We start from the raw sequence: 25,595 nt of genomic DNA on the forward strand, positions 1-25,595 counted from the left end.
GGTAAATGCTAAGTATCCAGATGCCAAAAAGAAAACTGAACATCTGAACACAGACAGTGACAAACAACGGTCGTGGTAGATGAGCAAGTGGATCAATAGCTAAATGGATGGAGGGAGAAGGAATATAGAAAGCCAGATATACATTTCCACAGGTGAATCAATCCTCATCAAATGCAACACCTGGTGGCTCGACCCCATAGCAAGAAGAGATGAAGAGAGGAGGTGGTCAGGGACGGAGGGATGAAGAAGGAAAAGAGAGAAGGTAGACAATGTGGCATACAGCTGAGGAGCTGTGATGGAGTCTCCAGAGGCTATAAACAAATGCGGTGACAAAGGAGAGGAGAAGTGAGATCAACGTAGGGATGGATAGATAAAGGTAGGAAAGGAGAGAAAGAGTGTTTGCAAAGGGTGCTCAGAAGCAATGGGCTGCACAGATGGTGAGAAAGGGAGGGATGGAAAGGGAAGACAGAGTGGAGTGTGTGGTAGAGAGTGTGGACACCAACAGAGAGCACCACAGATCCCAGAGGATATATAGAAGAGGAGAGGAAGGAGGGATTGAGAAAAGAAGGATATAGCTTATGCTATGGAGCGATGATACCCAGAGGATGTGAAAATGCTGATAAGACAGAGGATGGGGTGGAAGGAGAATCTGGTTTAATGTGTGGCCACAAGCTTAAAAAAAAAAAGCTTAAATTATTAGGTGACCAATAATGGAGCTAGTGGAAAGTACTGTAAATGCATAGCTAAAGTGCAGCACCACAGAATGAATGTAATATAGCGGAAAGAGAGGGAAATTAGGGCCTACATTCTATACTATGTTATATATTGACTATAATTCATACCAACCAAAACACAACAGTAATTCTTTTCCTCCAAACAGGAAGGACTGTGTGTAGCTGTGCTATTGCTTCTGTGAGGCTATACTTTGGCACGGCAGTGCTTTGAGCTAAATGCTAACATCAGCGTGTTCTCATGACTGCAACAACAATGCTGATGTTTAGAGGGTATATTGTTTACTATTTTCACCTTGCTGTCACACTTACATATGTAGTGCACAAGTGCTGGACCAACCAACCGCCTGACAGACTAACAATGCCGCCGCTGGCTAGCATGGATAAAAACAACAAAAGCATAGGCCTATTTGCAGCTTTAAGTGTCTAATCTGAACATGAAACCTCATGAACATTAGAAACAAAAGAGATACTGTGCATGGAATAATGAAAGGAATGCTAAAGGGTGAGAGGCAGACTGGAGGATGGGAGGGAAAGTGAGTTAGGAAGCTCTGAAAGAATGAGGATGGAAACATGATAGGATGGGTGAGGAGTGGGGATGGGTTAAGAGAGTATTTACACGGTGTATTAACCGTAGCAAAAGGAAAGAGTTGCAGAAAGGTTTGAACCTTTTGTAAATCAAACTGAGGTTTACATGGTCATAGGAAATGAGCCAATTTCCTCCTGCAGTGAGAATTTTAATTAATACAGACATATGAGGTGGACAGTGAGAAATGCTGCTGAATAAAAGGGGGCATTGGGATTTAACATGTTTGCTTTTTGCCATATCGTTTAAACAGGGGAAATGCATTAGTTGAATTAATCATGACGTAGCGAGCAGTCAGGCTGCATAACTTATTAGCTGTTCTCATAACACAGTCTGTGAGCAGCATCAAACATGGCCGACAATAGCTTAACTTGTGTATGACAGCGCAGAAACCAAAAACAGTTAGTGAAAACCACAATTTCAAAATAATGTTTTTTTTGGGGTTTTTTTTAGCGGATGCAACAGTTTCTTATTTTGACTGGACAGTTTCACCTGCTATGTATGTAGTGCAACACTGCTAACACACCTATTTTATTAACTTGATCCAGCTGATTGCACCACTTTACTTCCCCTATAATACAGGTCTTGTCTGTCCTTAAATTAGTGGAATGACATGTTCTAATGTCTCTTTCAATCTCTCCACCCCTTCCTTTTTCACTTCACTTTTCTCTCTGACCTGCTTTAATTTGACCCCCCCCCCCTCACACACACACACACACACACACACACACACACACACACACACACACACACACACACACACACACACACATCTTTTCCACCCTATTTTTCATCCTCCTGTTCCCATTACTTTCCTTCCCTCCTCCTCCTCCTTGGTTGTGGTTTTCCAGATCTCGGTAAATATCTTCCGGACTCTCCCGCCCAGCGAGAATCCAGAGTTTGACCCTGAGGAAGATGAGCCGACACTGGAAGCCTCCTGGCCGCATCTGCAGGTACATCACATCACGTATACACAAATTCATGATAAAGTTATGACCGTATTTACATGATTTCATAATTCGCTGAGGTAAAGGGAGAAAAGGGCAGTCGCTCTTGGAAAGGATATGTTAAGCAAAATGTGTTGACTTTGGCCTTTTTGGGAATTATTGTGATGCACTTGCTTTGTTATTTAAGCGAAACACAATGCAGTGTCAGTGTAAGTACCATGAAAAATGGGCCCTACTGTAAGTTATATACTATATTTAGGAGGGCAGACAGTGGCATAATGCACACAGCTCCCACCAGGTGTTGCTCCTAATGCAGCGTTCAGCATTTATCAGCACATAAACACACAGTGAGGTCGTTTGGATCGGTTAAAACAGCTGTTTAAAGCGAGATTTTAGCAAAACACAACAGTTTCATCAGCCTGAATCACAAAATGGAGCTCTTCTAAACAGACTGTCCCAGATGACATTTGGGTGTGGCATACAGTCACTTCTGCACCTTCAGGAAGCGATGAGTCAATACATACCTACAAGCGTAAAGTCCACTCTGTCTCATGAAACAAAATCAATTCCTTTTCTCACTCTGTTGGTATAAAGCGTCACTGTCTGTAAACTCCGTAAGTAGATGAAAATTTCTGGCTTCTAGAGCTCAGATTTTTCCATGAAGTCACCTCTTGTTGCCATTGGTAGCAGTCATGAATGAATCATGCAATGTTGCCCAGAGCAGCTTTAAAAAACAAAATGCACCATTTTGAGAAATACACTTGTTTGACGTCTTACAGAGAGTAGGATGAGAAGATTGGTATCACTCACACAACTGTCCAATCAATATAAAGCCACAGGGTGCAGCCTGTTAGCTTAGCTTAGCATTAAGCTTGAAAACATGGGGAAACAACTACCAGAGTTAAAATAACCCCGTCTTACTATAGCTTACTAATTAATATGTTTTATTTCATTAGCTTCATCCGGTATAGGGAATTATGTGTACAAAGCAAATAGGAAGCATATACTGTAGATTCATTTTTCAGAATTGTTTAACTAATAATTAAGACAAGCACAGAGACACAAGATGTCTAATCTTTTGCTGTTTTTGCCTCTGCCAGCTCGTGTACGAGTTCTTTCTGCGTTTCCTGGAGAGCCCGGACTTCCAGCCCTCCATGGCCAAACGCTATGTCGACCAGAAGTTTGTCTTGCAGGTAATCCTCTCTCCTTTCCCTCCTTGAAAATGTTGTTTGTCTGCTGAAAAATGCTGTCAGATTCAAAGCTCTAAGGTGTTTGTAAAATCTGAATAAATGGGAAGATATAAATAAATGAGGTTATTCTTTGAAACACACCTACTTGTACTCTTCAAGTGCTCTTAAGTTTTGGGATCTAGGTTTGGGGGCATGCATAAAAAACTGACTTAAATATGTCACAGTTCTTGTTATAGATATTATGAGGAAAAAACAGTTCATGTAATATTAATTTTGTTGTGTGGGTAGTAAAAATATATTTCTGATGATGAAATGTTCTCACAAGAGAAAGAAAAATAAGAGTTTATTCAGATTGAAATCAGTGTGGGAAGAGCTGGGCGTTATAGTGAGGAGGTTAGCGAATGAATGCAGGCACAAGTGCAGACATACTGTACAAACATACTGTATTTGTGTGTGTAATTATCTTATCTGTGTGTAGCTGCTGGAGCTGTTTGACAGTGAGGACCCCAGGGAGAGGGAGTACCTAAAGACCATCCTGCACCGTGTCTATGGAAAACTACTGGGCCTCCGAGCCTACATCCGCAAACAGATCAACAACATCTTCCTCAGGTAACAGGCTGCGATCTACCCATCCGACGCACAGGACTTAAAGGCGCTGTACATACAGCATTTTAACATCAAAGATTAGCCAACAAAGAAAGACCATTAACAGGGAGAGAAACTGCCTCTGCGACCTTTTCGATGTATTTTTATAGGACCTGCATAAAAGCTAAACGACACACAATTTGCGACTTTAAACCAGTTGTTACTGAGGGCTATGATCGGCTGTGGAGGCTGACAGCTTGGTGAAGAGCTAATTGGGCTTTTCCAAAATAGCATTTGCCTTTTCAGTGTGCCATCCGTCCAACTTATCTAATCTTTGTGGGGTTTCAGACACAATAGAAACAAAGAAAAAGGTGCGCTGAAAGAACTTTTGGTTCCTACAAGAGTTCCTTAATTTTAGTTTATAAGTTTTACTTCCTGATATTTGAAGTTCTTTCTGGTAAGAAAAAAGAAATGAGCAGCAGGAAGGACAAGGGCTAATGGAAAATGTAGAAACACCAAATGGTACACGTTGCATCTAAAAGGGGTATTTTGTAAAGAAAAAGCAGTCTTATGCACATGGACAGACATGCACAACCATGACTGTGCACATTTGCTCTGACAGCCCCGCATCTTCATCCTGCATCTTATGCTGCGAGATGAATCATTGTGTAGTGACACAAATCTCATCAAATTTTAACAAAAGTGCTGTGATGTACAATCACGTTTCATCTCTTCCCCTTCACCAAGTGCGGCTGAATTGGTGTCTTTTGTTGTGTTTGCAATATAATTCAAGCGTGACGCTGCAACAAACTCTGTTTCTGCTTCACTTAACTGCTTTTAGTGTAATTGTTTGTGCCTCCTCACAGCTGCAAGGCAAGCATATTTCATTAGCTCATATTGTGCTTCTTTTTCTTTCGTTTGTCTGACGTGATAGCATCACAGAGATTACACAGGAGATGGCAGGAAATTGATCAGTTCTTTAGGAAAGGCGGACATCAGGAGATTTTGAAGCATGGATTCACTTTATGCAAAGAATATGTTTTAGTTGCTTTTACTATTGTGAAACTAGAAACTGCTACTTGGTCTGATGCATCATTGAACGTCACTCTTTGTGTGTGTGTGTGTGTGTGTGTGTGTGTGTGTGTGTGTGTGTGTGTGCGCGCTGCTTCTGATCTTCAGGTTCATATATGAAACTGAGCACTTCAACGGAGTTGCAGAGCTGCTGGAAATCCTCGGCAGGTTTGTACTCACACACACACACACACATTTTGTAGTATATCATGGCCTGACAAATGCATTTAGAGTAAAATTGAATAATAGGCACTCACGGGCTTGTACACGTACAGCAGCTGTATGTGGCCAGCTGCTCCTATTCACCAGACAGCTAGTAACCCAGTGAATTAAACAACTATGAGAAACGACAGGAAAAGCATAACCACTATGTATTCATTTTCAATTTTCATCCATGATCATCGCTTCCTTATTCGTATCAAGTGAGGACACCTGTGTGGAGCCCATTGGAGTGAGAATTAAAAGATGAGGAGGGGAGGGAATGAGTAAAAGGTGGAGGGAGGTGGCAGGGAAATAGAGACAGAAACAAGAGGTGGGTTTAAGACATAAATGAAAGATGACTCAGACGTTTGTGTAGTTTGTTGTCTCTGCGGCCTGTAGGAGAAATATGAGGAAGATAGAACTGAAGAGAGATCAAGACAGGAAGTCCAACTGATAAACACGTCTTGCTCTCTGCCTGAGCTCACACACAAATCAATGAGAACAAGAATGGAAAGATGACAGTAATAAAGAGAAAAAGGGGGAGGGAGAAAATGGAGTCTGGGTATAAACAAGGTAATTTTATGTTTTGTATGTTTGTTTCTCTCACTCGGTCTACATGCGAAACGGTGAAGGAATACTGGAACATTGTCTTGTTTACATCTTATTTGATGAAGGCGTACATGTAGAGGCTAATTAGCCGGCTGTCTCGTTATCTTAGTGAAGCTAAAGGAAAGGCTAGTTATTGTGTCTGTGCACTTGATGGCATTCTTTGCTTTTTTATCTCAAGCACATTGTGTTGACTGCTCAGTCTCGCCAAGAAATTGACAAATTGATCCAAGAAAATATTCTGTATCTGTGAGAATGACGGCAATGAAACGGTTTCTACAGCGACGCTAGCTTGACATGCAGTTTGCTCGTTTATGTAATTGTGCACTAAGTTGATGGTTAGCCTCAATCTTGAGTTATTGGTGGTTGTATTAATTCTCTTCAGTTCTTTCCACTACTATCATGTCGCCGCCCTGAAGTTTGTCGGTCAGTTACAAACGTCTCCAAGTGTGAAAACTTATGACAGCAAATTCAGGATGATGCTACACTACATGACTTTAACCCCAGTAGCTTTCATGATCATATTAATACATCATGTCACAACCTGTTAGAATATTTTCTTATTTTTTATCATATATATTTTCTCTTGTCTGATCCCACAAAGGAATCCTGTGTCTCCCTGTGGTTACAACTCGTTTCTGACACTGAAAGCAGCGTTTCTGACAGAAAACATAAAGATGGAAATGCAGTTATAGTGAAATATGTACAAACACAGTCTATAGTGGTGACCTATTATATACTATAACTATAGCATTGTAAACATGACTGTTGCATTGTGTAAATAAATTAAATTAGCTTACTATTGCACAGACAGCCACCACGTATAGATGGGAAAGGAGAAACCATCAGATGTAGCTACTTTACATGAGCATGATGATTTCTGAGCCCACACAGTCAGTGACAGCTGTGTGATGTTACATGGATAATGTTTGCGAAGACAAGTATTTGACGCTAATAAGACAGAAATGCAATCAATAATCTGTATTTATGTCAAACATAAACCAAAGCGACTGGAGTGGTTTGTCTTTATTCTTAAAGGATGAAGAAATTCATCCTTTAAGAATAAATTCATTCATTGAAACCCATCATCCCACAATCTCACCTGTTAAGGATCAAAAAGGGACTTTTGAGGTTTGAGAATTAGAGGTTAATGGAGAAAAAAGGGAGGAAGGTAGAGGAGAGGATGAATCCAAGGTGAGGAAAGAGGGATAAGAGATGGAGGGAGGATGAGCAAGTGAACAGTCAGTGAGTCAGAAGTGGAGGAAAGAGGGAGAGCAGGAGAGGAGAGAGAGAGGTTTGTATTCATGTTGGTGGTAACAGAGGTATTTATAGCTCCTCCCACACACGGAGGATGCGTTGTACAGAAAGAGGGAAAGAGAGAGAGAGAGCAAGAAGACAGAGGTATTCAGAAAAAGGGTGAGAGGGAGGCAGAGAGACAGATTAGAGGAACAACAGGAGTGAGACATTATTGAAGGAATAAACAGACAAAGCTGCTGTTAGAAAACGAAGGCAGACGCAGACAAACAGTCTTGTCTCAGACTGACTGATGCAAAGACACCGATATCAAACTGACAAACAGCTCCGAGCGCTGCTCGATAAGTGTCATACTTTCCAAGTTTAGTTCCCACTCTTCTGCCGCTCACACTTTTCTATCTGCAGGCTGAACTGCCGCTGTGTCAGTGGAGTAGTGAGCAGAGCAGACCACGCATTTGTCCAGTCACTAGGAAATGAACTCAGTACAAGAATAGACTCCACCACACAGACCAAAGCAGATGTGAACTGGCAGTTTTCGGAGTAATATGTGATGTAAATAGATTGTACTGTTCTCTGTAGAGTTAAATACCATCTTCACCACAGAGGATTACATTATTGGTCGTGAAGTTACAATAGACTTCTAGTGCCATGACATAACGTTTTCTTTCATATCTGATTGTCTAACAGCTGATCTGGATCACCTGCTAAAACTATTTATTGATTAATCGATTGGTCGACTGATCAAAAATTCATCAACAACCATTCTGCTAATCAATTTAAGTGGGACTGTTTTTTGGAACAAAAACAAGCAATTTGATTAAGTCTCTTTGTGGGAAAGGTTTCATTGATTGACCTCAAAATTATTGAAAGGTTAATTAATAATGAAATGACTTATTAGATGCAGCTTTAATCAACTCAGGACTCTCTGAATCATGTCTCATGTTTTTGACAGATTCTAACTGAAAGAGAGACAATGTGACAGGAATGAAACACTTCGCATTGTTGTTTCTGCCTGGAAGAAAGCAAACATGAACGCGAACTGTGACTGTAACTTTAACCGTCCTTTCGTCTCCTCTCCAGCATCATTAATGGCTTCGCTCTGCCTCTGAAGGCCGAACATAAGCAGTTCCTGGTTCGGGTCCTCATCCCGCTACACACGGCAAAGTCCCTTTCGATCTTCCATGCACAGGTCAGTGATTTAATCCTTAATACATCAACATTTAAAGTTCTTAGTTTACACATTAGACTGTTTCCTTTGGTAGCCTTTGGCCATGAAAACTTGCCAATTGTTTTTGACCCACATTTATGTTTAATGTGACACGACAAAAAAAAAAAAATACACAGCAGAAAAATTTGTTGATGTAGTTTGATGTCGTATCTATTCTGACATCATTTCCGCCATCTCAAATCTAAGAACCTCTTGCTAGTGTTTTTCAGGGTGCAAGAGCCACCGAAATTATATTTGTATCTTGTTAAACTAAAACTATTAAATCAAACCCAGATTATTAACATCCTTTTAAGCTTAGTGTGCAGTTCTTCTCCTGACTGAAACATGCTTTACTGTAGGCTGTAGAGACTCCAATCCACCACCTGCCGCAGGATCTGATCTGATCCTTTTCTGTACCTCTGAGCCTGTATTTTCTTCTAGCAGTAACCGAGGTTTTATGTAACGGTTAGCGGTGTCTACGAACATTTGGCTGGAATACAACGTGCATGTTTAAGGAGGAAACATAGGAATCAAGCCCTGAGTGCACCGCAGCAGTGGTAGTGTCTTTTTCCAATGTGTGAAATCTGCCACTAGGAGGCAGAGTTGAGTCACAGATAACACTGCAGAGAGAGACACACACTCACCTTTGAATTGAGTGTGTGCCTTTGGTTTGTGCTTTGTGTATGACTATGTGTGTTTGGGCTATCAAAATATTTGATGACACAGATGGTAGTCAGTCTGTTGTGTGTGTGTGTGTGTGTATGTGCCTGTGCATTTTATTTGTGTCACACATTATTTGATTATGCAGAAGGTACAGTTTGTTCTCCACAAATTGGTCTGTGGTGTGTGTGTGTGTGTGTCTGTGTCTGTGTCTGTGTGTGTGTGTGTGTGTGTGTGTGTGTGTGTGTGTGTGTGTGTGTGTGTGTGTGTGTGTGTGAGAGAGTGTGTGTGTGTGTGAGAGAGTGTGTGTGTGTGAGAGAGTGTGTGTGTGTGTGTGTGTGTGTGTGTTTATGGGTGGTGGAGTGGGTGGTTGTGTTTGTGTATTCTGGGTCTCAGCATCACCGTGCCCTACATTTCTCCTCCCCGTCTCTCCCTGCGGTTCACACACATACATTATTCACACGCTCAAACACACACTCAGTTTGAGAGGGTCACGGGGGAAACGGCGCGAGGTGGACAGCAGTTTTGCACTCGGTAGGTGTGGCTGCGCAGGAGTGACCCAGTTCTGGATCTAAATATCAAAATATAATATCACAGCAGCACCTTTTAATAATCTTGAAGGTTTCTCAACACTGTGAAATACATTTGAGTCATCCCTCCTGTAGTAAGTTCGTAAGGGCTCTCTCATGTGCAGTCAGGTCAGTGAACTGTAATAACAGCTGTTTGAGCTATAGTATGTAGACACAACATGGTTACACATCATGGCTCCAAATAAACTCATCTTTTCTAAGAACCCGGTGAACACATCCTTGTTTTTCTCTGCTGTGAAAGCTCCCCGTACGTTAGTGTTTTCCAGGGGTGTCATTTTTTGTGACTGATGATGTTAATACTCTAATTTGATGTGTGCAGTATATGATATCACTTCAGTTCGAACGGTCGCACAACCTCGCTGACGTTTTTATCCATGTCTCGGTTCCATTTGTGATTTTAGCACTTTTGTATTTGTGATTTTAATCATGGTAACGCTTCCTTTTCATTTGGGCAGCTGTCAATGACGACATATCCCTGACACGCATGCGTTGGTGTTGTTATATCCTGCCTGAAGCTAAAAATTGACTTTTATTAAGCTTTAAGTTACATTTTTGAGATATACTTTTTACACCTTGGACATCTTTAACTATGTATCATAGCCAGATGAAGGATTTTAGACATCAGACATCTGGATCTGAAGTTATCAGAGAAAAAAGCTGAGGAGATGTTAGGCAGCTGTCGGGCCACACAGGATCTGTGATGTGCTCCAGTGAGGAGAATTCAAATATCATTTTGACTTCAAATAAAACTGTGAATAACCACGTTTGTACAGTATCTGACAAAGTAATAGAAAGAACCTGTAAAATCCTAGCAAGGTTACTTCTTAATGTGCAGGTCATCACAAATTCCCAGGCGAGGCCAACTCTCTAGAGTGACTTCATCCCCCCAATACAAAGCCTAATTTGACCTGTAGCCTTGACAAATCAATATTGGTAAAACCTCAGCCTTTGAAAGACTACAATGTCCATAATCCTTATCCCAACAACGGCCTGCTGCACCCACAAAGCCCAGCCTGACAACAGAATCCAACATCATATTTACCCCAAGCGATTCCTCTAAAGCCTCGCTAATGCTTTAAATAGTCTGACCGCTCAGCACCTTCATTTTAATCCTTCTCTTTTTCCTGCTTTTCTTTTTATTCAAGCCTGACATCCCTGCTTTCACCAGTCCCTTTTTCTAGCCTCCGCTCCCTCCTTCCCTGTGCGTCTGTAAGCATGTTGTGGTGTGAGTGAAGGACGGGAAAGTTAGGGATGGAGCAGACAAACAAGAAAGGTACACTGTACTAAGGAAAGGGGATTAGACAGGGAAAATAAAAAAGATGAAAGCTTCGGATGATGTGAAAGCCAGACAGACACAGAGACAGACAATGGAGCTACAGGTCAAGAATGAGACCAAGAAAGAAACAACAAAAAAAAGAAAAGAAAAGAAAGAAAAAGCTGATCGTCCTACAAAAAGCTACAGAACAACCATCAACAATCTGACAGTACGCAGAAAAAACTGCTCAATCCAGCACACATTTATTTTATTGACATTAGAATGAACTTATGTGAAAGCTGTAAAATGGACCCGCACATTAATAATGTGAGCAAGGCAAAGGTATAAATAGGACAGAAGAGAAAAGACAGAGGCAGAGACAAAAGGTCTAAACTCTATCTCACATTGCCCTTAAGGGACTTTGTGTGTGTGACATCACTCCTTCCGAAGTAAACACACACACACACAGTCTCCGTCGCCACGGTGCCCACTTGCCACGGCAACCGGCCTGGGTGGAGGGGGCAACCGCAAAACACACACAGGCACATGTACGCGCTCACACACACACACACACACACACGTACACACTTGCTGAATAATGGGAAATGAATGCAGATCATATAATAGGAGACAAGACCTGATGTAGACTAGACACACACACATACACACACACACATTGACACACTTGTGACACACACACTTCTCCCTTTGGAAAACTTGTCTTTCCGATCTTTAGCAGTGTATAATCCTGAGGGATAAGTGCTGAGATCCCCATTGTCTTCTTGACAGCTTCAGGGTGCGTGTGTGTGTGTGCGAGCGCGTGCGCGTGTGTGTGTGTGTGCGTGAGTGCTGTTGCATTGGTGTGTGTGCTCTAACATCGTCTCCTCTGTCCTTACAGCTGGCCTACTGTGTGGTGCAGTTTATGGAGAAAGATGCTACAGTCACTGAATATGTAAGACTGATTTGTTACCTTAGTATACTTACAACACAGGCTCATCAATTCTGGTTTGTTACATATTGGCATTGTTTTCAGTGGAAAAGCGCTGATAAATCCACTGTACACACTGACCAGCAGACGGACACGGTTAAAACACTCGCAGGTGAACATAGTGGTGGAGACCAGATCAGAGTGAATATTGGACTTATATTCATTCACTCGAACAGTTAAACTTTTGCCCACACTCTGCTGTGAACATCCATCACAGTTTAAAGGCTCGCTGATTCAACTTTGATCTAAAATATATAGTTTTCCTGAGCAGTCAGCAATTATTTTAATAAGTGTAGTGCTGTCATTACAGATAGAAATGATGGACTAAACTTGAAATGTTGTGAAAAACTGACATTATTTTTAATATTATTGCCGGTCACATGACCATCAAACATTATAATCAATATAGTCCTGTAAATAGTTCACCAATGTAAACTGTTGGTCATTCAACTCATTGAGCAATATCAGCACAGTAAGAATGAGACTCAGTGCAAAGTTAACAGCATACTTGATAATGCTCTAGCCAGAGTATGAGCTAATGGAGATGGTGCAGATGGATGCCAGCCAGCCAGCTACCCTGCTGAGCTAATGGCTGCGGTGTTTATTTATATTCATGTGTTTCATATTCTCGCTGCAGATCATCAGAGGGCTGCTCAAGTACTGGCCAAAAACCTGCACGCAGAAAGAGGTGAGACGGCAGATAAAAAAAACAACAACACTTTGCTGCGAGCATCTTAACCTTTTTGTGTATAAAATGTGTGTGTTGTTACGTGTGTGTGTTTAGGTGATGTTCCTGGGGGAGATCGAGGAGATCCTGGATGTGATTGAGCCGTCTCAGTTCATTAGAGTCCAGGAGCCGCTCTTCAAACAGATCGCAGCCTGTATCTCCAGCCCTCACTTCCAGGTTAACACCACGCCCCCTTTCTGCATTCGAACCATGCTGCAAACAGTAGTCAGTACCAATAAATGAGAGTCAACTCTTCTGTGTGTGTGTGTGTGTGTGTGTGTGTGTGTGTGTGTGTGTGTGTGTGTGTGTGTGTGTGTGTGTGTGTGTGTGTGTGTGTGTGTGTGTGTGGTTCAGGTTGCGGAGCGGGCACTTTACTTCTGGAACAACGAGTACATCCTCAGTCTGATAGAGGAGAACTGTCAAGTCATCCTGCCGCTGGTATTCGCCACCCTCTACAGAGTCTCCAAGGAGCACTGGAACCAGTCAGTGGCACAAACACACACAAATGAATACAACTCTTAAGTCCATTAATAGTGTTTGTTTTTAGCTTTTGGTCGAATTGGGTGTAACCTTGAGCTCTATCACTGTTTTGATGGAAAATGACTGCATTTGAAAGCGCTCCCAGTCGCTCATCTGTCCAATCAGAGGGAGAGATGTGTTTTATGGGGAGCTCCAATCAGGATAAAAGCCATGGCACTGACCCTTATCTCATTTGGCAGATGCCTTAAAACGCCTCTGAAAGCTCAAACTGGGACCAGTGAGGAAGAATGCACCAAGTTTTTGATTGGCCTGTCGGTCACCTTATGTGAGAGGGAAAAAAAAAAAAAGCAGCATCCAAAAAAAAGTCATCTGGCCCCCCGCAGTCATAGTGGAGCTGTGCAGTTTGGTCCCATTGCAACGTGCACCAATTTTGGAGGCAATAAATAATCTATTTAGCTCACAGACACCAAAAACACCCATGTTCCCCTCGTAGGTCATTCATGGTGGTGGCTCATGCTAACACTCAGTGATGGAATTATCATTATTATAATAAAAGAATACTCCATTACATTTACCAGCAAACTATACTTGAATGTCACTAACACTCATTATAGAGAATGGTCCAGAGTGTTATATTGTAATAAATAGCATCCTGTTAGATTATTATTACTGATGCATTAACATGTAAGCAACCGTCTAATGTTGCATCTTGTTAAAGTGGAGCAAATTGTGTCTATTTTATACACTGCTGACTTGTGTGATTAACATCATTGTGTTATAACTGATCATATTTTTGGAAGTAATGCTACTTTACAAGTATAAAGTAGCATGGAAATAGAAATACTTGGTTACTCTCTTCCACTGCTAACACTTAGGAAAGACTATTTACCATTTAGCTTCACAGCTGCTTCAAACTCTTTACAAGCCTCCTATCAACTAACAGGCTTATAACCTACCAGGGATACATGAATGTGTTATTATTCAGGCAACACATACGGTTGCCAGTGGTTCAGCCTCCCCCCAAAAACACAGGCTTTTCTGTCTCCTAACCCACAATCCCACGGGACAGATGATCGGCCAGATTAATTATGTTCTATCTCCGTCCCTCCAGGACCATCGTGTCTCTGATCTACAACGTGCTGAAGACCTTCATGGAGATGAACAGCAAGCTGTTTGATGACCTCACTGCCTCCTACAAAGTGGAGAAACAGAAGTGAGCATGACTCACTCTGTGTGTGTGTTTGTGTATGTGCGTGTGTGTGTGTGTGTGTGTTTGTGTCACTGGATACAACAGTGACAACAAGAGGAAGAAATAGAAGGCTCTTAAGTCATGGTTGTTTGTTCCATTATCCATCACATTATATTTCTCATTGTAAGCATGTATCGCTTAGGTCATCTTTTGAACGCAGACCACATCATGATTCCACTTTATTCATTTCCCCATTTCAAACTCAAGATATTGGGTAGTACTGGGGAACAAAATATAAAGGACACGTTCAGCATTTTGAGAAAAAAAGTTGTATGTGTTTTCTTTGTAAGTGAAATTAGGAGATTCCTATCAGTTTCGTGTGTGTGTGTGTGTGTGTGTGTGTGTGTGTGTGTGTGTGTGTGTGTGTGTGTGTGTGTGTGTGTGTGTGTGTGTGTGTGTGTGTGTGTGTGTGTGTGTGTGTGTGTGTGTGTGTGTGTGTGTGTAAAGTATGAAGGTGGAGACAGGATGTGTTCAGCCTAGCTTAGCATAAAGGCTGGGGAAGAAGCTAGCCTCTGATGTGTATACTCAAGTATACAGGTATACAGTATATACCCACCTGTGGGCAGGGGATTTACCCCATATGTATCCAACAGTGCGATCATGTTACAGTCCTTCATGTATAGTCTGTGGTGTTTATTGTGCACAAGAGACATTTGTTCCCTGACTTTAGCTTTTCATAGGTACATAGGTACCCCAGTAAATCTGGCTCAATATGTCTCAATGTCTTAGGGACAAACATTGGGGCACAAATGTCAGTTCCCTTGTTCCATGACCCACAAGCTTCAAGTTGACATGAATGCCACTATTTAACTAAAATTGTTAATAAGAAGTAACTGTCTGACAGTGATGACAATGTTTTTACGAGCTGAAGGTATCAAAAGTAAAAGTACTTATAATTCAGAAAAAAGCCTCCTGTGAGTGTTACATCACTGCTCCAAAGGCATAATGGTGTCAAACCTGGCAAGGCAGACGCCACTGAGCCCTGCTGTTGTTTGCTAAGAAAAAGTTCCAGCATTTAAAAACTGAAAATTGTCATTTTAAACCTCTCCTTTTAAAGGAACAGTTTCATGGAATTTAAAGGGCGGTAGTAAGAATCATAACAATTTCATTATTCTACCTTTATCTCTTCTCAAACCATTCTCTTTCTCCTTATCCTCCATTTCTCATTTGAACAGTCTTTACAACCACTACAACTGCTGCTCGACGAGGGCGAGAAATATAAATGTGTTGCCCGCGAGTCATTGGATGCATCATTAGGTTGTTCATTGGGTCTTTCGATCCTTTTCTCTTCATCCCTCTCTCCTTCTCTTCGACCTGCCCCTCCAGGGAGCTGAAGCGAGAGAGGGAGCGTGCAGACCTCTGGCGAGGCCTGGAGGAGCACCAGGAGCGCCGGATGCAGATGCTCACCGAGGCCGCCAGGAACCAGCGCAACCTCCAGGAGCGAGGCGAGAGAGGGGACCCGCCGACCCCTTCGTCCCCGCAGACGGCTCACTCCGACCAGCCCGAGCCCAAACCCAGCGGGGCCTCCTCTGGAGCCGGGGAGAGCGCCACCTAGGTGCCGCTCTGCAGCGATTGAATAACACAGGGGTTAGGGGACAGGGAGAAGACAAGAAGCTGATGGCGAAAGTGTTGGGAGACAGAGAAAGGTACAAAACATCTTCATCTATCTTGTATCATCGAGGAGGGAGCTTTTTATGAAAAAAAAAAAAATTTGAAAAAAGCGAACAAACTCAGTGATCCAAGATAAAAAATGTACCTTTTTCCTTATGGAGTTGTGTGAAACTGGTTCACTTTTTGCTGTACACACATTACGTTGCAGATCAGAAGATGAATATCGTCCAAAAGTGCAGACTGGCATTTTAAAGTAAAGGCTGGTTTATTAAACTGCAGGTCAGTACCAAAAATCGGTAGCTGGCCTGCTTCAAACCTGCCTCATAATAAGAGATGAAATTTCTCTTTTGGTGCAACACTAACAAAGTTTAACATGTGTCTAACTTGTCTTAACATTTAACCAACCGAGTCTGTACTGTGCCTCGTATTTATCTTTTGGTCACAGATGCTTATTTCATGCGTGGATAGCACAATACATTAATAAACAAAAGAAGCAATTTCACACAAATGTCCCAAAATTATTGCCACACAGACCAGACTCACAAACCCTCACGCACACACAAAACTACACACACACACGCACACACGCACACACACACACACACACACACACACACACACACACACACACACACAAATCCAGGCACGTATTTAGTGTAAATATGAGAAGACAGAGCTACAGAGATTGATCCAGGTCAAACAAATCTCACACACCAACAACCGATTGATGCAGCAAAGTATTTCATACAAACCCACACACCCATACTTGCATATACATACATACATACATACATACATATGTATTCACTCACACAGCTGGTTCTGGCGCTAACTCCTCTCCCATTCTGTCGGGTTCCACGAAAGGACGAGCCTAAAGTCCCTCAAGGTTAAATAACCACTGATGAAGATGATAATGATATAAAGTACAATAATGTTCCTTCTTCTTACTTGTTACTCTACTACTACTACTCTACTCTAAGTACTACTGATAATGATGATGATGATAATGTTTTTATATATATACATATGTCTCTGGATATTTCTGTTGTGTATTATGGGAGAAACACTAGTGTAGCAGATACCATAAAGGGGAAGGCCGGCTCGAATTCTGAATTCACATCACATGTTAACTGTATGACGCCATAATGTGAGTGCTGAAATTCAGCGGAATTCCCCTTTAACAGATCTTAAAGACGGGAAGGAATGAGCCGGATTTGTGGTGGCTGGTTTTCTTTTATTTTGAAATTCTGGATTTTGGTGTCATGGTTGGGTGGACCTTAAAGGGGTACTGTGTAAAAATCCAAAAACATTCCACGTTTAAAGGTCATTACTATGTAATTTTTTTAAATTCTTTTTATTAAAGGTGCACTGTGGAGTTTTCTTGTAAACAGACATTCAGTGTTACATTGTGTGTATCCTTGAGGCCTAACAAATGCGTTGAATGCATTTCCAAAGCAAATTTCCGGCATGCTCCTGTGTGATACAAACAAAAGGAGGACCCGCTCATAACAACACCACTCCATAGCTCCACTAAAAACTCCATAGGGTACCTTTAATTTTGATTTTGAGGCACACAACAAGCCTTTCTTTGGTTTTATCAAGTTGAAATTGAGAGCCCCCCAGCCTACAACCAAAAATGAAACCAAGCTGATCAGTACGCCCACACCCAACACAGAGGTTAGCAGAGGATGAATGAAGCGCACCACATGTGTCTCAAACCAAAAGAAAAGCACCACAGTCCAGCTGGATTTCTGAACCCAGAGCGTCTGTTCCTTTAGGCTCAGCAGACCTGACGCTGCTAGATGGCGACCATGACGATGATACATTTTTTTTTCGGTGTGAACCAACAAAAATCTGTTTATTCTTGTCTGATTATTATGATAGAGCGATGGGATAAAGAGAAGGTGAAAAAAAAAACAGAAAAAAAAATTATTTTAGCAATATTTTCATTCTTTCAGGATAATCTGTGTGTTTTTAAGGGGGTTAAACAAGAAGTGGGTGTCACGCTCAAATGTTTACCCCCCCACTCTTGTTTTTACTCCTGTTGCGTCCTTGATATTCACATTGTCTTAAAGGTACTTTCTGTGTAAATTTATTTGATGAAAAATGATTTTGCTTTGTAATTATGTTGTTTATTTTTCTTGGTTTTTGTATGATCTTGTTCATTTTGTGGAAAACTGATACTGATGCTATTTATTTTCTATTTGATCAGGAAATGTAACCTTATTTGAAAATGATGGTCAGGTTGTGCGTGCGTGTGTGCGTGCGTGCGTGCGTGCGTGTGTGCGTGCGTGCGTGTGTGTGTTGGTGTGCAACCAGTGAGTGAATCAGTGAGCAGGAGATGTGCGTAGATAGAGTGATTGAGAACGAGAGAAAACTATTCTCTCTTTGCTTCTTTTTCTCTCTCTCTCCTTCTCTCCTTCCTGAAGGACAGGGTTTGAATCCGAATGTATCGTAAAACAAATCGATTGTTTTTTTGACGCTTGAGATGCAGAGATACTTGTCGGCTGCTTCGTAACCAAACATTCAGAAACTCTTCAGACCAGCAGTTTTTCAAAACACTCACTTCAAATCATGCCTAAGTCAACAAGGTTTTGAAATCCATTGAACTTGCAGCTCTCAGATTTGGCACTTTAAGTTTGATTGAGTTAATGAGTGTTGTTTATGTTTCAGGCTCGGTGTTCAGGCTGTGGTCACACCTCATCCGTCTCTGCAGCGTTGTGTTGCATTTCAATTGCAGGTGTTGAATCCAACATCCAGTTTACGACTTCCAAAACATTTGTCAGTCAGACAAAATATCACGAGAAAGGTCAAGGTTCGCTGATCTTTTTCAGAAGTTTACATTCAAATGTCATGGTCTTCATCGGGGGATGGAGCTGCTCGGTCGTCCTGGACATAGCTCAGCAGTCATGTTGTATCTGGTGTTCAGAATGAGGCATCTCCATGACAACTGAGCAAACTCCATCTGCTGATGATGGCTGTGGCATATGATTGAAAGCTAGAAATCGGAGCCCGAGTAAAGATTATTTACACTTATTCTACAGGCTCCTAGCTATTTGACTCCTTCGAACAAAAACAGTGCATATCAGTTGGGCACTCAACTTCAAAAATGCAAAAGAGAAAAAACATTTGAGGAAAATCAGGAAAATAAATTACTTATGTCTACAATAAAACTTTTTTGTTTTCTTATCCTTTTAAATTAACTTGTGACCGATCAGATTTATCTTATGACACCCAGTCGGGTCCTGACCCCAAGGTTTGGAACCACTGACATATGCCTCTCTTCTCAAAGTACCACAGTGCTGTAATTTTTATTTATTTATTTTTTCTTTTCTGCACAGAACAGGAGAGTAGATGTGCACAAATTGGGTATGCATTGATGGATTAGGTGTAATAGCAGCCTCATAGCAGTGAACACCTCAAAACCTTCACCTGCAGACACCATGTGGCTGCAGACCAAAAAAACAAAAACAAATCTTCCTGGTTAGTTGGATTTCAAACGTTGTTTTGATTCAGGCAAAAAAAAAAAAAAAAACATACTCAAAAACCCGAAAAGAGACAAAACTTGACCTTGCTGTCATAAAACTCAGCTTACTTTATGATTTTGTTCTGGCTAGCTTATTCACAAACCCTCTTGATTGTTATTGTCAGTCAGTCAGCTGACTCGGGGAAAACAGAACCTCAGCTCCCACTGTTCTAGAATTCTCAATGATATCGATCAATAATATTCCTCAGTTTCTAGAATCCCGTCATCCGTTCTAGAACTGCTCCGGGAACAGGAAGCGAGGGGAAGAGAGAGTGTTCGTAGAGAGCTCCGGTATCGCCTCACAGACAGCCATCCAGCGCTGCTCTCGTTCACCGCCACGTTTCCTCTCTGCGGCCGCTTTCAGCCGAGTTTAATCAAATTCTTTAAATCAGACTGGAGGTGTGACTGCGATGAAAGCAGCCGGTAAAGATGAAAACAGAGGAGGAGAATGACAGAGGAAAGAAAATACATAGAGTTAGACACGATAGAATGGCAATAAGTCAGAGCAACAGTAACAGAATGGAAAATATAATGTTACCGAAACCTACAACCGCATTACGTAGCAATTTCACTGAATTTCTAGATTTGCACTGTCTGCCCAATGGTCTGTGTTTGTTGTGTTGAAGAAAAACCTTAGAGAAGATGATAAAGACGATGCAGAAGAAGAAGATGTATATTTTGGGGACCAACACAGCGATGGGGGGGGTTTGAATGTAGAGAGGCTTACTACTGTACATGACATTACAGGGGGGTGTAGAATGGAGAAGAAAAAAAAAAAACTATGTGCTAAAAATGAAACTTCACTTTGAGAAACACTCCTGGAGTCTGTGCTGTTTTTTTTGTGTGTCATCCTTTTTGTCTCTGTGGCTGAGAATAACTCCCAACTCCTCTCACTGATAATTGGTCATCATGAGTCATGATGTGCATAACTTAAAGCTGCAGTAATCAATGTTTTTTATGACCTTCTGTCCTCTTTTAGCTCCTTGTTTTGTCATTAAGCCCCCAGACGTCACTGTTATCACACCACATCTCCGGTTGCAGGCAGCTTTTATCAGCAAAAAAAAGCTCTGATGAACCAACTAGAGCGCCTGCCCAGCACCGAGCTACATGCTGGATAAAGTTAGCAGCTAGCCGGTGACCGTAGTGAAACGTTGGCGGCTAAATAGCCTGATATTTCTCTCAGGTGTCGGCCGAGACCAAAACAGAGCTAAAACAAGCGTGAATTATGGAGTTACTTTTGTCAGGTGTCCAGAAACTCAACTCTTCCTGAAAGCTTTGTTGCTGGATGTGTACACGGTCAACTGTTTGCTATCATGTTAGCCATATCAACTTCATAAAGAGATGGTATGTAAGTGTGATGTTTTCATCTGGTTTTGCTTCCAAATGGTCGAAAGATGAATTCATGCAGGTTTAATCTCTTAACACATGTATTTTGAAGACTATACAAAAGGGGAACAATACTCACCAAACTGCTTCAAATGCTATGTTTAGTTTTTTTTTTTTTTTTTTTGAAGCAACCACCTACATTAATTCATTTCCATATAACTGATTATTATTGTGTAATCCATCACAATTGGCATCAAACCTGCAAAGTCTGGTCAGAGTGACCGTACTGTTGCTTTGTGACGCAGTTAATCCGCATATTTGGAAGATTTCATTGTATTACAGTATGATGCAGCAATGAATGGAAGAAAACAATGACTGCTCTGAAGATTGGCAAAAACATAATAGCAAGGTTTGTTCAATGGTTCGCTGCGATATAGTAGAAGTTCCTTTTTAGTAAGTGGGTTAAAACATGCAGAAACACTGGGACTTTAAGAACAAGAATGCCCATGTAACAGGAGAGGATCACATCATCTGGTTTATTCCCTTCATTTTGAAATTAACTTTGAAATTATACATATATACAGTACACGGTCAATGTACTGTATATATATGTAACTGTATAGTTTCAAATGTTTTAAATTGTCCAGTAAAAGTTTTTATATTCAAACTACCAATCCTTTGTCAGAATAACTGTCAGATTGAGCTCTGACATTGCTGACATCATTGGGAGTAGACTAGTTGGATAAAGAACTACACACACACACACACACACACACACACACTCACTCTCACTCGCACACAGAGAGATACAAGCTGAGGTTAAGAAAACATAGACAAGCATCAGTATTTTCCAGGGAGTATCCATTATTTCGGAATTGGGGTCTCTAATGGTATTTCATTGTAATTGCTATGATGTCAGAGTGTCCGTCCGCCCTAATGGCCTTCTAAAAACAACAACAAGGACAGATTGGTTCCAGTCACTGGTTGTTGTCTGGGTAGAGAGACACAGGAGTCCAGCAGCTCAAATCTCTGCAAGATCTTCAGCTGAAAAGGTGAGAGGTGTTTTTTAAACATCTATGAAAATAGTCAGGGCAAGTATGTAGCTTTAGACTTTGACTAAAATTCATTTTAAGAGACTTTGAGGTGATTCAGGAACAAAGCGTGTACATAATTATGTTAGTGGGCTATTTTACATCACAGATAGTGCAGTTTCATAGCCCATAGCCGTTGTACTCACAGAGAACACATTGTGGCTTTAGTGCTTATGTAAGTATCCCACGTCATGTTTTTATTTCTGTTATATTTCTATAACAAGCGAAACATTCTGTGATTCCAGTTGTTTCAGTACAGCTTAAGAGGGTTTGCTTGAAAAATGTGCAGAATAATTAAGCAGATGTCTCCAGCAGCATCAGGGAAATGACTCTCGGTTCTGACTCAAAGAAAAGGAGAGAAACTGCTGCTTTTCATGCCAGTGAAATTAAATAACCGCCACGTCAGATTTGACATTTAACATAGTTCTGCATTGAAATTCTTCATTCATTTGTTTGAAAATTAAATTTGTGATATTATTAAATTTGCCAATGAATACTTTTTGCAGTGCACAGGTCAGTGGTGCTGTCGGCTGCAGTAGCTCAAACAGACACTAGAGGGAGGCGTGAGTTATGCTGAATGTCAGACTGTGTTGGATACTGAGCACTTCCTACAGATGTGAACTGCTGGAAATAAATGACCTATAAGTAAACATTTATCTACTTTAAGAGACCAAATTGAATATTTAAGTGTGTTTTGGTTATAGATACACAGGAACTGAGTTACTTTCAGGCCCAGTGATTCATTGATGATAACATTCATTGTCTTTAATAAATAAGACCTTTGTTTGCTCACGTTTACTGTGTCACACTGAGGCAGGTCACTTGTAGCTGAAGTATAATGGGACATACAAACTTGAACAATAAAAAGTAAAAGTTACTCTCTTTATTTCACTCTCCGACACCATACCCAGCATGCATCTCCGCCCTCTGTCCCTCTCTTTCTTCCTCCTCCTGGTTGCCAAGGCAGCTGTGGTGTGCGTTACCGTGACAACCACACTCCACGATTTCCGAGGGTGCGCGGTGCGAGAGTTCTCCTTTGTGGCCCAGAAGCCTGGCTGCAAGGGACTACGCATCACCACTGAGGCCTGCTGGGGGCGCTGCCACACCTGGGAGGTAACGCACGCACACACACGCACACGCTCACACACTCAGTAAAGAGGCATTTCATCTGTTACATTTAGCCGATGAAGGAGACCCACTTTTTTTTCCTCTGCTATTTCTGAAAGCTTCCATAATACTGGAATCATGAAAGTTTAAATGAATGATTAATGACCCAGGACTCAATCCAAACCATAAGAAGGCTGATGACCCACTCTCAGCTCTGACCCATATGTCACTGTCATTAAAGATGCTCAAATCCCTCCAAGTTGGGTGGGTTAGTGAACTTTTACTGAACTTGTTCTACTTCGCAGAGATTCAAATTTTTACCTCAGAGTGATTGAAAAACCAAGTTTAGTGGGTCAGGAACTCCGAGAATCAGAGCTCCTTCTCCTCTAAAGACTTTGACAGGACAGATCACTCAGTCACATGGCAGGAGGTCAAACTGATCAAACAAAACAAACAAAACCCCCAACCCTCTCAAGGTACACTTACCACTCTTTTTTTCCAGGGCTTTTTCTACTGCATCTCATGGTCTTTGCATGACAGTAAAAGAAAATCTTAAGTCATGCTCCACTCATTACCTTTCTTTCCTGAGCCTTTAACTGCATCACACAGTCTGCCATGGTGGATAGAGTTTGCTCATTTAACAAAAAATGAAAACTCAAGGCCTACTGGCTAATTCCTCCTGCGGCTTTCAACCACATCTCATAATCTTCCTCAGAAGAGAGTGCTCTGGCAGTGAAAGCTCAGGGGAAAGTCAGTACGTGGACCTTGAGTTAATATTTTCAGAAAATGTCATGCTCAGATTTAATCAACACATGCTCACAAAATGTGGACAAATGGTCTGAGAAGCAACTTTGTTCTTTATTTATCACAAAGAGAAAGAGAGACTTTGATAAGAACAGTTTGTGAGAGTTAGATGCTACGCTGTTTCTGCCACTAACAATGTCAGTGCAACCTGAGTTGTTACACTCAGGTTGCACTCCTCCACCACATTAAGCGTGCCATCAGCTGCTGTGATCCCACAGACTTCTTTTAGTTTATTACCTTCAAAGTTTTAAGCGTGATGTCAGCTAGGAAAGAAAAGAGGAGCATTATTCAGTCTGTGATCGGACTTTACTTGCCTGAGAGCTTAAATCTGGCGCATTTGCCGCGTTTTAAAAGACACGTAGCTTTTTATCTGCTTCTTTTATTTTATTTTCTCAGTCTTAGACTTTCTGTGTGCTGACCCTGTAACACTAATATCAGAAACGTTGTTACATTCACTGACAAAAGTTTTTCTTGGTAAATTAGGAAGAAGTTCTAGTCAAAGGTCATACCTGTAACCATTGTTGCGTGTGTGTGTGTGTGCGTGTGTGTGTGTGTGTGAACCCTGCAGAAACCAGTGCCGGATCCCCCTTACATCCAGCGACAACACCGTGTGTGTACGTACAGCCGTACCCGCCACATGACCGCCCGGCTGCCGGGCTGCCAGCCCAATGTGTCCCCTCTCTACCACTATCCCATGGCCCTGCACTGCCACTGTGCCATCTGCTCCACACAGGACACAGAGTGTGAGACCTTCTGAGGGACAGAGCAGCACTTTCAGCAGACAGTGTTAAAGTGTGTCACTGACATGAATGACACAGATTAAAATGATGGAATCAAGGTATTTGAGGAGGTGGGGGACTTCCTGAGGGGGTATGACAGCGAGACATGTTAGCAAGAAGTTTATTTAGAAAAGGCCTTGGATGAAGGATACTTGACTAAAAGTTATCCCCCCTGTAGACTGAAGAACATGTGTGTGTATCAATATACAGCATATGTCTGTAGGAAAGGAGAAATGAATGAAATAAAAATAAGGATCAGAATATTAGAATAAGACTTCTGTGATTCTTTTGCCTTTGTGATGTTAACACTGAATTTAAAAACATTTAGAGACATTATATGTGTAAAAATATAATTATTATTATTATTATGTATATCAACTGTAGCTTTGATTATAATCTAAAATCAGAAAGGTTAGTGTTAATACATTCTGAGTTTCAACTATTTGTACTGTATCTGTTTAACACGGCCAAATTACCAACAGCTGCCTCATATTCACCAAAACATTACAATTTCAAGTGAATTTGAAATGACAAATGGCCCTTTTTTTAATCAGGCCCTGTATTAATCTCAAGGCTCGATGCTTTACTGTGATACAAAATTAATACTATTTAATAGTGGCATAAGTTTATATTGTCTTCACATAATGCATATTACTTTGAAAAATCTGTGTAATTTGTGTACTTGAAGATGACGGGGCACATACACAATATAATTCACAGAAAGATGCTAGTCGTGGTCGACTGGGACCCACAGCTTATTTGTGGCCCAGCAGGGCCGCGCTGTGTATCATCTACTGTGTGTCGAAACTAACACACAGTATTTGACTCTATCCATTCTCATCAGACTGTGAAAAAGTAATAACTGATAACTGCTCATTGCTAGCCAGCAGAGGATGCTTGACAAATCTTCCACCAGCAGTAAACACACTGTGTGTGTGTGTGTGTGTGTGTGTGTGTGTGTGTGTGTGTACTGCTGTTGTAAGTAATGTCAGTGACACTGCAGGGACTCTCCTCCCTTTTGGGG

At 41.4% G+C, this 25,595-nt stretch overlaps 2 protein-coding genes across 3 annotated transcripts in view; both read left to right on the forward strand.

Annotated features, from left to right (window-relative positions):
- Nucleotides 1-20,672, forward strand: part of ppp2r5b (protein phosphatase 2, regulatory subunit B', beta) — a 41,372-nt gene extending 20,700 nt beyond the window's left edge. The window contains exons 3-13 of the mRNA XM_056369145.1: nt 2,169-2,270; nt 3,365-3,457; nt 3,933-4,063; nt 5,219-5,278; nt 8,252-8,360; nt 11,782-11,835; nt 12,509-12,559; nt 12,656-12,775; nt 12,953-13,080; nt 14,190-14,291; nt 15,654-20,672. Coding sequence (XP_056225120.1) covers nt 2,169-2,270; nt 3,365-3,457; nt 3,933-4,063; nt 5,219-5,278; nt 8,252-8,360; nt 11,782-11,835; nt 12,509-12,559; nt 12,656-12,775; nt 12,953-13,080; nt 14,190-14,291; nt 15,654-15,882 — 1,179 coding nt within the window. The 3' untranslated portion in view covers nt 15,883-20,672. The remainder of the gene's footprint in view (nt 1-2,168; nt 2,271-3,364; nt 3,458-3,932; nt 4,064-5,218; nt 5,279-8,251; nt 8,361-11,781; nt 11,836-12,508; nt 12,560-12,655; nt 12,776-12,952; nt 13,081-14,189; nt 14,292-15,653) is intronic.
- A 916-nt stretch (nt 20,673-21,588) lies between these two features.
- Nucleotides 21,589-25,121, forward strand: LOC130164693 (glycoprotein hormone beta-5-like). Of its 2 annotated transcripts, XM_056369581.1 has the most exons (3): nt 21,589-21,842; nt 22,793-22,994; nt 24,361-25,121. In XM_056369581.1, exons 2-3 carry the CDS (start codon nt 22,794-22,796, stop codon nt 24,547-24,549), a joined length of 390 nt encoding a protein of 129 aa, XP_056225556.1. In that variant the 5' UTR covers nt 21,589-21,842; nt 22,793; the 3' UTR covers nt 24,550-25,121. The 2 variants fall into 2 exon arrangements, with proteins under 2 accessions (XP_056225556.1, XP_056225557.1); XM_056369582.1 differs by lacking the exon at nt 21,589-21,842 and having other exon boundaries at nt 22,394-22,994.
- Nucleotides 25,122-25,595: the final 474 nt, after the last annotated feature.

Source organism: Seriola aureovittata, chromosome 23 (assembly GCF_021018895.1).
Source record: "Seriola aureovittata isolate HTS-2021-v1 ecotype China chromosome 23, ASM2101889v1, whole genome shotgun sequence".
Classification (NCBI taxonomy): Eukaryota; Metazoa; Chordata; class Actinopteri; order Carangiformes; family Carangidae; genus Seriola; species Seriola aureovittata.

What these genes read in the sequence shown, in the direction of transcription:
- LOC130164693 (XM_056369581.1), top strand. Translation starts at nt 22,794, where the DNA reads ATGCATCTCCGCCCTCTGTCCCTCTCTTTCTTCCTCCTCCTGGTTGCC. An exon ending in GGCGCTGCCACACCTGGGAG is followed by an intron (nt 22,995 to 24,360) that starts GTAACGCACGCA and finishes TGAACCCTGCAG; the next exon opens with AAACCAGTGCCGGATCCCCC.